The 11481-nt window shown below is 41.3% G+C and overlaps 1 protein-coding gene across 2 annotated transcripts in view; it reads right to left on the bottom strand.

Moving 5' to 3' along the window:
* Positions 1–216: 216 nt before the first annotated feature.
* The window catches only part of ATP6V1C1 (ATPase H+ transporting V1 subunit C1), a 34857-nt gene continuing 23592 nt past the window's right edge, over positions 217–11481 (bottom strand). For both annotated transcript variants that reach the window (XM_054985693.1, XM_054985692.1), the window contains exons 6-13: positions 10446–10537; positions 9779–9877; positions 9154–9222; positions 7625–7717; positions 7439–7532; positions 5137–5234; positions 1719–1845; positions 217–867 (exon numbers count right to left, since the gene is read on the bottom strand). In XM_054985693.1, the coding sequence (XP_054841668.1) occupies positions 772–867; positions 1719–1845; positions 5137–5234; positions 7439–7532; positions 7625–7717; positions 9154–9222; positions 9779–9877; positions 10446–10537 (768 nt within the window). In that variant the 3' untranslated portion in view covers positions 217–771. The remainder of the gene's footprint in view (positions 868–1718; positions 1846–5136; positions 5235–7438; positions 7533–7624; positions 7718–9153; positions 9223–9778; positions 9878–10445; positions 10538–11481) is intronic.

Genomic DNA, 11481 nt, shown 5'->3' with positions numbered 1-11481 from the left:
TGGTTGGTTTATTTACATAAAATATTTATATGACCACATTTATCCTGAGCATCTCAGAACCCAAAGCGGATACCTGGTTTGAGACATACCCATCACTGGCTTTGCTAATGGCCAACACAAACCTGATGCGCCAGGTACTAAAAGAGGCGATTCTCTTCACCCTTTAAAATGGGCAATGTAACTTGATACTTAGAGTGAAACAGGCATGCAATACAGTTGCACAGGTGCTTTTATTTTCTCCTGTGAGTATTTCCAGTGCTTAATGTAATGTAAATTTAAAACATCCAGAAACTACAGACTGAATATCAATCTCCACATATATTACATCACAATTCAATAACAATGTTTACAGCTTTACATATATATATATCTATGAAACACAGTGAACAAAATGGCATAACCCCCCTCCCTGCTATCTTCCTTTGTAAACAAGGTCTTCATAGAGGATGGTCAATGGAATTGATGGAGACCACTGTATGAAAGAGGAATGGAACTTTTTTAATTAATATTTTTAAATAAATGACTATTTATAAATACACTCTGTGTCTTTCAATATACATTTACAGACCTGATCAATAAAAGCAACAATATACTTCTCTTCTTTTTAAAAAGAAAATGTCAAGAGATGGACCACAATGGAGATTATTCTCCTATGCAAAAGGGAGGAAGAAGCGAGCACAGGTTTACGAGAGATAGAAGCATCACCGTTCTTCAACCTCATTTCTGCTTGTACACCAATATTATGAGAGGATCACCAGGGTCAGAAATAATCTACTTGAACTCAAGCAAGTTACAGTCTATCTTGTAATACACGTAGGGATAGTATTCCTGCTGGCTGAGGTTCAAGCCTGGAATATCCATAGTTGCCTGTAAAGATAAAAGTTTGCACAAGTGAGTCTACTTTTTGTCCTAAGAAGTCTGATGGTTAAAGTTGTGTGCATGTGTTTTAAAAAAGCATAGTAAACTGCATTTCAAATTCAAAGCGAAATGCCTTTTGGCGGACCTACTTCAACCTCTAATGAGGGCTCAGAGGCAAGAAAAAAGGATGTTAATGGCATCCATACTTCCCAAAGAGCAAAGCAGACTATTCAACAGGTGTAAAGCATTGTATGCTTCCTTCATCACCATCGACTTACCAGTCATTTAGATGGGGATCTGAATATCCTCTCTGCCCTTTCTCATGGTGCCATAAAGAGGCCATAGCCAACTGGAGCCAGCAGCGGAGCTCAGTTTTAGGGGGAGGTGGTGGCTTTTCCCTCTACACCCACTCAGTACCCAGAAAGCTTTGTACGAGCATCAGCAACTTCATCCAGGGTCCTATCCAGGGTTCCTTTGCCTTTAACAGCTGCATGACTAGCAGAAACAGAGAAAACACCACCTTTTCCATCTCTCAGTTTGCATACGCGGAAAAACTTTACGAGCAGAATTTCTGCATGTTATGCAGCTGTTAAACAAAGTCACCCCCCCCCATTCCCCCAACTCCTGGTAGGGCTACTCCTCACAGGACAAAAAATTGCCCATCCCTATTCCAAGTAGCACATACAGGGGCATTTCTCACGGACAGGACTATTTTCTTACTTGACCAGATATAAACCAACCATCCATGTACTGAAAGATAAGGCTGGAAACAAAATGGTTCTTGATTTCAGAACAATCTAATTCATGTTATGTAAAAACTTGTGCAGCCATTGGATGCCACACAGATGCATGCTACTCACATCAATGATTGCTGCTGCACTGCTGTCAAGGTGTTTGTACAGGTCATACAAAACTTCTCTCAATTTCTTCATTGTTTTCTTGTTTGGTTGAAGCAGCATTGCCTGGAAGTTGACTGGCAAACCATACCTAGCAAATAAAATATTTTAAGCTTTTGTCTAAATATCTAGTAGCTCTTCTCTCTATGTCAAAAATAATTTGAGAAGAAAACTGACAATGTAAGCAATCTTTTACTGCTGTTTTTATTTTATCAGAAAAGGACTGTTTTATTTTGGATTGCTGCTCTGGAATATATTTTTTCAGTTTAACAAATAATTGTGATAAAACAGTCATCGCACCTTTTGCCTTGAATCCCTTTACCATGTTTTTGTGCCTCTAGCTCTTGGGCCAGTAAAAATCAATTCCTATGGGATTTTTTCCCTCTTATGGTTGTGCTTTAATGGCTTTGTTTTTAATGGTCCTATTTTATTATCTTTATCTTATCTGCAAGCCACTTCAAGGAAGTTTCTGGAGAGGCAGCATATATATTTTCCAAACAAAATCTCACTTGAGCAAATAAAAGCACTCAGCCCTTTGGATCAGCTATATTTTAACTGAGAGGTGCATACTGATTTTCTAACACTTTATTATTATTACCTCTGAAGGGAAGAAACAGATCACTAAGCAGGGTCCAAATAACAGTTTACCTTGTCCAACTACAACTTCGCAGGAAAGGCAGTTTGTTTTAACTGCAAGCTGTGCAGCCACTCAAGAATCTGGCCCACACATCTTACAGCCCCACCGCTGCATGTAGAATCATGCCATGTAGGCATCTCCTAAGGAGCTGTAGTACGATGATTCCTTCCTGGTCATTTCTTTCCATCCAACAATTATTTCACATGGCAGCCTTTATATGGTTGCATGCTGTACCAAGCATTCTGTTAGGTATCATCTGCAAAAGTAACGACTGCAAAGGTGGCAAAAGCCTAGAGAACTGTGGAAGTGTTTCTGCATATTGACATCAGAGGAGTGCTAGAAATAGTCCCTCTAGTCCAGTGTACTGGAATGATGAGTGCTGGACTAGGGTCTGGGGAACCTGGATTTAGATCCACACTCTGCCAGGGAAGCTTGCTGGGAGACCTTCGGCTAGTCACACTGTCAGCCTAACAAATCTCGCAAGCCTGTTGCGAGAATAAAATGGAGAAGAGAATGATGTGAGCTGCTCTGGGCCCAGATTGGGGAGAAAGGATGGGGTATAAAATGAAATCAATAACAGCAGAGATCCAGATACTTTAAGACAACTCACTTGCAATATATATCAGGAGAGGAGAGATTGTGAAGAACTACAACTCTTATTCTTTAGTGTAGACCACTGATGTCTTCAAAAGTATCAAATCATGGAGATTTAATATTAAATGGCAAAAGATATTTACGTGCTTATTTTTGTGAATTGTGATCTCTTTCTTACCTATATAAGGTTTATGAAGTTCTTGAATACAATAGTCACTTCGTTCAGAGAATCTTGGTGCCAATATTCTTTAAACAGTAAAGCTACCAAATAGTTACTGAACTGAGATTACAGAATGCTGTTAAATTCTTAAAAGGAAGGAGATTCGGTTTCGTTTTCTCAGCCATGCCGGACGCTCCTCTCGGCTGGTCCGGGAGGAAACGACCGGGCACCCTGACCGGGCGGCTGATCCGCAAGGATTAGCCCCCAGGACTCCCAGGGAGGGAGCCAGGGTCCGGGACGCGGCGGGAAGAACTCCCCGAAATCAATGCGGGGGGGGAATTGCCCGTTTGTCCCTATGGAGGCCGGCAGATGTGCGTGGCGCCTCGAGTGCCGCCGGGCAACGAGAAACGGCAAGTAAAAGAAACAGGCGGAAGCCTGTAAACAAGCGAATCCCTTCTGTTCTACAAGCGTTTGTGAAGGAGAGGTTGATCTGAAGAAGACTCGCTCTTCCCCTTCGTTGAGTTCCAGAATTTTGTTGGCGCCCCCCCCCCCAAAATGGCAGCAAAGAAGCAAAGTCCCGCTCTCGGTAAGTCAATCTCGGCTACCTTGAAGGGGGAGTCGCTCGAAGAGTTGGTGCGCAGGGCGGTGGTGGAAGCCATAAAACCCTTTGTTGACAAGCTGAACGAAACTGATCAAAGGGTGGGCTTAATTGAAAGCGAGGTGAAAACCATTAAGGCAGCAGCGGGGGGGGCAGAAAAGTCTGCTCTGGAAAGTGCGTCACTTGTGAAGGCTACAAAAAAGGAGCTGAAGTTGGTGGAGAACCAGCTGATCGGGCTACAGGTGGAACGAACGCAGACAATATTGCGTCTCCAAAACGTGAAAGAGGAGGAAAATGAGGATCTGTGGGATTTGGTCTCGGAACTACTGGCGACACCCGCGAGGACGACTAAAGAAGAGGTTAAAAGCGCCATTTTGGAGGTCCGTCGGGCTTCTTCAAAATATGCAACAAAGCGACAGTTGCCTCGTGAGATCATTATTGACTTTTCATCTAAAAAGATTCGGGACACCATCCTATATAACTCATATAATGCGGATTTGGACTTTATGGGTTTGAAAGTCAAGATTTTGAAGGACGTTCCATTTCTAGTCCGGAAACGGCGTTTTAAATATAAAAAGTTTGCAGCTCTTCTGAGGGACCATGGAATAAAGTACAAATGGTTATTCCCGGAAGGAATATGGTTCAGATATAAAGATCAGGCCTATAAGATATTATCAGAAGATCAACTAAAGGATTTTGAGAATAAAAACCCAGAACTCTGCTGCACCAAGAAAGAAGAAAAGGAGGAGCCGGAGGGGGGGGAGGAGGAGGAGAGCATCGCAACAGCAGTTGCACAGAGAGAATTGCGTCCGGGACCTAGAAGGGGGAGGAAAGTTTAATCAGATTTTGAAATGTTTATTCTCTGTATGATTAACCACTCCATCATTATTCTATGGAGCTATTTTTGTATTATGACAGTATGAAGGGAAACATTGAAGTGTAGTGTTTAGTGTTTGTAGTTCATTCCCCCCCCTTTTCTTTTTCCACTCCCCTTTGTCCCTTCCCTCTCCCCTTTCCTTGTGATAGTCTGTAGTGTTTTGTAGTTATGAAAAATAAAAAAATTTATAAAAAAAAAAAAATTCTTAAAAGGAAGGTACAATAGCATGTATTGTCGAAGGCTTTCACAGCCGGAGAACGATGGTTGTTGTGGGTTTTCCGGGCTGTATTGCCGTGGTCTTGGCATTGTAGTTCCTGACGTTTCGCCAGCAGCTGTGACTGTCATCTACAGAGGTGTAGCACCGAAAGAAAGGAATCTCTTAGTGTCTTTTGGTGCTACACCTCTGAAGATGCCAGCCACAGCTGCTGGCGAAACATCAGGAACTACAATGCCAAGACCACGGCAATACAGCCCGGAAAACCCACAACCATCGTACAATAGCATGTTTATCCATACCTGAGAACCGATTCAACGAAGACTCTTAATGCTTTGACATGAATCCAGGCAATGAAAGCTTCACTGAAATTCACTTTCAGCCACCGGACAAGAGGTCCCTGTATTTAAGTTAAAAAAACCAAGACATTTTAGCACCTGACAACTCTGCTGTATTAGTGTGTTGCTTAAGTAAGTGCCATAACACTTGCTCTTTGGAATATGCCAGATATATTAAGAGATGTATTACTGAATCCATTTTTGCTGTGAAACTAAGCTCTTAAGCATCATGGAATTCTTCATTGAAATGTAAGTGAAGTAAAACAGAACAGACTGTACTGAATAAGGCATTGTTTTGTTAAATGCAAATTCTTTGCAGACATAGCACAGATCTCCAGCAGGAAGACAACAAACAGCATGTTCAGAATCCCTAGGTAAGACAGGAACTGTAGTCCCTTTGAATGCCATGTGCAGAAATAATTTGGACATTTGTGTAAGGACTAACTCTATAAGCAGCATTTTGTGTGGAGGTAGCAAGGATGGCCCAGTGTGCCCCATACAGGGTGTGGTGAAACACCCTCCAACCCAGGAATTCACCCCAACATTTCAATTACTGTAACTGCTGTCTGTCCATGGAGAGAAACCCTGCTGCAGAAGAATAGCTGACAGAAGGGAGGGAGGAGGTTTGGAGACAGAAATGGTCAAGCTCCTAATACACAAGCTCTTAGTTATACTACTAGCTTACTACCCCATCCCCTGTTAAGTCAAACCCAAAGCCATAAGCTAGGAAGACCAAAGAAAGAGTTTTCCTTCCATCACTTTAGGACAGGATGGCCATCCCAAGGGGGTGGTGGGGAAGATAATAAGAACTCTGGACATGGGGAGAACATTTTTCTACCATTTTGGGCAGCTCATTGGATGCACACGAGCCATGATAGACTAGGTGTCAGAATGTCAGTTCTCAAGCCACAGCTACGCCATGTTCTCCTGGGTGTAATCTGTAGTTATTTAGTTCTCTCCCTCCAGGCCCAGGTGCTGTCCAGGCCACCTATATCCACGGGAACGAAGAATTCTTATCATTCTGGCTGACCTTGATGTCCTCGCCTTCCCAGGCCTTCTAGACAGGACTAAGGGGGGAGGCTGGGAAGGGGTGTTTGAAGTGTTGTTACTTTCATTTTATGTGTCATTCTCAACAAAGCTTTGGTTCAGCTAAGGGCCTCAAGTCCTTAGATCATAGACCCCTGTATCCCGAGCATAATCTTCCAATAAACCTTTTGAAACCAAGAGACCTTGTGCTTCTTGCAGAAGGGGGGAGACGAACTCTAGATAACTGGGATTCCATAGTCTGACACTAGGCTCTCCCCCTTGGTGGTTCATGAGGCAAAGGACAATGGAGAGAAGGCCCAACCTGGAGTTCTAAGGTAATGTGAACTCTTAACCTTGCAACTTCAATTCAAGCTCACCTATCCTAAGTTAAACATAATTTAGGAAGTACCTAGAGAATGGAAAGAGGTCTGTGTGTTTCCACCTTTTCTTTGTTCCCTTGCTAAGCTCAATAGTTTGAGCAGAACATGTGCATTCTTTTATTAATTTATTAATCTTTATTATATTTTAAAAACTAAAAAACTCTTATATTTAAAAAGTCTGATCTCTGGAAAAACATCATGCCTATTTGGTCCAGCTACCTAAAGTGTGGTACTGGGGAAGGGCAGCAGAGGAGCTTGCCATCCCTGGAGCACAATAGCTCTAAAGTGATAGATTGCTCCCATGCTTGCTTGTAGAAACAGAGTGGGAGGTGCAGCAATTAAGCAGGGCCTCCAAACAGCAACACAAGAACAGAGTGCTAGATGTATGATTGTCTGGCAGGAGATACTCTTAAGAGTCATTGGTGGCAGTCAGTACTTTGTAAATGGCACCCTAGAGGAGTGAGGAAAAGGAGCACAATGCCAAGCAGACAGTTTGGCCGGCCACTGGAGTCTTCTGACATTCTTGGGGTCAAATCAGAAGGAACAGGGAAAGGCTTGCAAAACCTCTTCCTTCACACAGGCCTTTGCAAAAGTCTCCAGGGTCTGAAATATCCCCTGTTGTCTGAAATGCTAAATTGCATTTTACTAGAAAGTGCAGCTCAAAGTCTAGGTCTACAATAATAGGAATGTCTTTCATACTATTGAAAAGTCATTATCTTACCCCTGCAGGTTATGCAATGTTTCTTATACACCAAGAAATTAACAGCCATTTTGCTTACGTGTAAGTCCTAAAAACAGAGGGGTGGGGGGGGACCAATTTATAATTTGAAGAATTACTAATGATATAGATTTCAACTTACAAACTGTTTTTTCTTGTCAGTAGAAAGTCGGTTCATTTCTTCTTTATCTGCCCTCATTTCTTCCTCATTATATTGAAAGTCACGGACCATAAACCTGTATCAGGAGAGCAACAGACAATGGAAGATTACTATAAAACCATGATTAGATGGCCGGGGGGGGGGGACAAGCTAGTCTAGACCACTTACTTGTTTTCCCTGGCTTTTTGTCTGAATTCATCCACTACCTTCTTGAACAAGGTGATGTTACAGAGATAGCTATCCTGGTCCTCAGAAAGAACACTACAAAGAAGGAGGAGAAAAAGATGCAGGAAATCACAGGCCAAAAGCAACAACCAACATTGAAGCTCTGAGTAAAACTGTAGCCTGTAACTTTAAACGTGCAGGATTGGTTTAACAGCTTGTGCACAGCCGTGCCACTACAAGTTTCCGTGCTAGGCTTACAGACAATGTACCTATTAGCGAGGGAGTAATTGCAGCTCACCTTTGCCATGCTCAGCACTACAACTCAGGTCACATTTCACATTTGAAGGAATGGCCTTTGAAGCTCAGCTAGCTACACTAAAATCTGATGATGAATTTAAAACGTCCTCTCAGAAAAGGCCCTAGGATCAGTTCAATTTGCTGTACTAAGGGGAGTTTTCACAAGTTCCACTGAATTTGGCACTTGAGTTAAGTGAAAGGAACAGAAAACATTTACTAAATAAATAAAAAGAGACATTGTGGAAAGAACTGCTGACCATTATTTGGAGACAAAAAGTATACAACTAGAGGAGTGCAGTCTCCAGAAGCCTTTGATGCTCTTCAGGGGCAGCCACAGGGCAGGTTGGGGTTGCATACTTCCTGGATAGAAATTACTTCAACCCTAGTATTGATTAGTTAATTAACAGTAGTCTGAACTACTATTAGCCGTAGGGGGGGGATTACCTAAAGCCCCCCTCTCAGAGGCTAATAGCAGCCAAGAATAGCAAGGGTGGAGGAGGACATTTTTTCCTCAATAAAATGGCACAGAGGAAAACCACTAAGTTCAATCTCAACATCTCAGCCATGATCGAAATTCCACCCTGCCACCTCCAATGAGACTATTTTAAAAGAAGGCTGGAGATCCTATCACAGACATCCAGCATCTCCTAGCTGCACCAAAAGAGGAGAGATCAGTGTGGGAGGTCATATCCCTCCCAGCAGAGTTCCATCAACTAAAGAGCAATAGAAGATACTGTCCTAGCCATCAGCCCAGCTTAGACTTGCTACAATAGGCTCCTTCATACATCAGCTCTTGGCATTTGTACTATAAGGCCATAGTAACATTACTATGCTAAGCCACATAGTATGTAGCTATTGGCAACTATGTAACTAGTTGCCAATAGTGGCAGTTGTATTTCTCCCTTCCCTTGGTTCCCCCAAAGTAAACAATACAAAATATAATGAAATGAATGGATTATACATCATTACGTAACAGACACAAAAACAAGTAGATCAATTGTTATATAGCAATGTAGTTTGCACTTAGCAGAAGATCCTGCCAGTTAGTTGTACTGAAATAGTACCAGCATTTACACAAAGAGAAAGCATTCTGAAATTCTTTTATGGATTCTGATTGTCTAATATCTTTCTTTTTTCAGTTCTGGTTCACAGAGCAGCATATTTTTCATTTTGTTTCTAAAACATATTCAACAAGATGACAAATGGAAACGGTATAAAATAATGAAACAACTTACTTGCTGGATCGTGGGACTATCATATCTGTCAAAGTTTCATACTGCTTAACCCAATCATTATAATTTAACCTAAAAAGAGAAGTAGCTCATTGTAACCACACAAGAGACATTCAATTGTTTTCAACACTGTCTATACGAGTGTCTTCAAGACACAATGACTAGGATTCAAAGAGCCCTCCCTTTCCCCTTATACAATCAGGGGACTGGATCCAATATTTTATCATTTATATATTAGTTTGGTATTATGTTTTATGTTTAAAAGTTGTTACTCTACTGGCCTCTTAGGAAGGGCAGGCAGACCCTGAATTCATTATCTTGAGAATTTTGTTGATTTAAACAAGAATGTTTTAAGTGTTTGTGCTCTGCTTCCTTGGTGGCATAAAAATGTATTGTAGCTTCATGCACACGCATCCCTACCTGAACATTTTTGCTTACAACTTTCAAAGGACAGTAGTTCATAGTGACAGTACATTGTCACAATAATTTTAATTAGCACATGTGGATTTCCATGCTAACACGTCAGTTACAACACCTGAATCATATGATGAAATCTTTCTATTACATTATCCTTGCCTGCATTCAAGGTTCAGTGAAGTTACTTTTGGAAACCAAGAGAACGACTTACTTTGGTACAACCACTAACAATGTAATCAAGTATTCAGAATCAAGTACAAAATCATCTTTCTTTACAATTTCAGCAAGACTTCTTGTTAGCAAACTCCCCCTGTCAAAAAACAAGAACAGGAGGTTAACTAAACATAGTCTTTGAATAATATTAGCTACCCAGAAGCTAAATTCAAGTTGTCAAATGTGGTCCTAAAGTAATCTATGTAGGACACCATTCAGTGTGCTTTGGATGAGGCTGCACTCCCCTCAAGGTTCAGGTCTCTGGCTTGGGGGTGCTCTTGGATCTAACTTTCTTCTGAATGGACAAATAGCAGCTGTGACTAGGATTGTATTTTATCAGTTTAGGTTGGTATAACAAATACAAAAGTTCCCGGAGAAGTCTGAGTCAGCAAAAATCACCCCTCTTCTCCATCCACAAATTCCATTTCCCTCTGCTGATGTGTTTTCTGGTGTTTTTCTGTGTGCTACATTGTTGATTTGTTTTTACTGGCACTGTATTTTCATGCTTTATATTTTAAACTTTTATTGTAAAAATCTCTAAGAATATCTCCTGTACCTAAAGAGGATATAAATATTTCAAAGAACACAAAATGAAAATATAACTTTCCTAAAACAAAATTCAGCCTGTTTTTATGGATGCTTTATAGAACAGCAAAACAACTCACGCATTCTTCCTTTCCAAGTTCTGAAGGTTGCCTTTCAAGCTGTTGTACGCTGATGCCCTTGCCTTTAGATCATTGTCGATCTGAGTCACTCCCTTTAAAAAGAAAATTCAGAAACAGATCAATATCAAATGGTTTTTGTGGAGTCACAAGTTAGATGCTGTTGTAGAAATTTTTACAAGTTGATTAGGGGCTGCATTCATTTTCTCAGAACTCAATGTGGGAATTAAGGCAGAACATACTGGTTTGGACGCAAACTCTACTTGCAGGATTAATCTTTCACACACAAACATGTCAACATGTCAATTGAGGAAACTTGAAAACTGTGAGCTGTAGCATTGGGCTACAGCTAGAGCAGGAAATGGATCTCATACACCTTGCGCGAGTACAAGTTTCTTATGCTTGCTCAAGGGGACCTTTGGAGTCAAGATATTTGTACAGAAAATGATTATTTATCCTGCAAATTTGGGTCATGATTTATGGGCAAAGAATGGAACGAGGAACTCTGGAAGTTCAAAGGAGCCTTCATCAATGTATTCTTGGTGCATTCAGGGAGGTAAGCTACACCCTGCTACACCATTCTAATCAAGTCTTGTTTTGATTGATTTGTTTTAATGTGCAAACAGATACATTTCCCCTAACTCCTGACATCTTAAGGCCAAAAGTTCTTGGAGGTACCCCCCCCCTTTACCTCTAATCTTAGTGTAAGCCAGAGGCTGTTGGGGGTGTATGCTTTACTGGTCTCAATTGGGAGGTAGCAGTCCATGCAACAGCTCCATCAATTGGAAATAACTACTGTTCAGCCCCAATTCTTCCCACTAGCAGGCCAGGGATGGGGCAGGAAGAGAAGTACCATTTTCTCTTACACTACTTTGTAGTACAAATACTGTATGACAGGGCAGTCGTTGCCAGAATTAGTGTGAGTGGGCTGGTGGGGAGAATGAAATGAAATAAAATAAAATAATGGGGACATGAAAGCAACATGGAGGGCTTTCCCCATTCTGGAAAGTATCTTCAGGCAGCCATTTTGATTGCATTA

The sequence above is a fragment of the Eublepharis macularius genome, chromosome 7, assembly GCF_028583425.1.
Source record: "Eublepharis macularius isolate TG4126 chromosome 7, MPM_Emac_v1.0, whole genome shotgun sequence".
Lineage (NCBI taxonomy): Eukaryota > Metazoa > Chordata > Lepidosauria > Squamata > Eublepharidae > Eublepharis > Eublepharis macularius.
The sequence above is the reverse complement of the archived record's forward strand: the minus strand, read 5'-3'. Positions and strand labels throughout refer to the sequence as shown.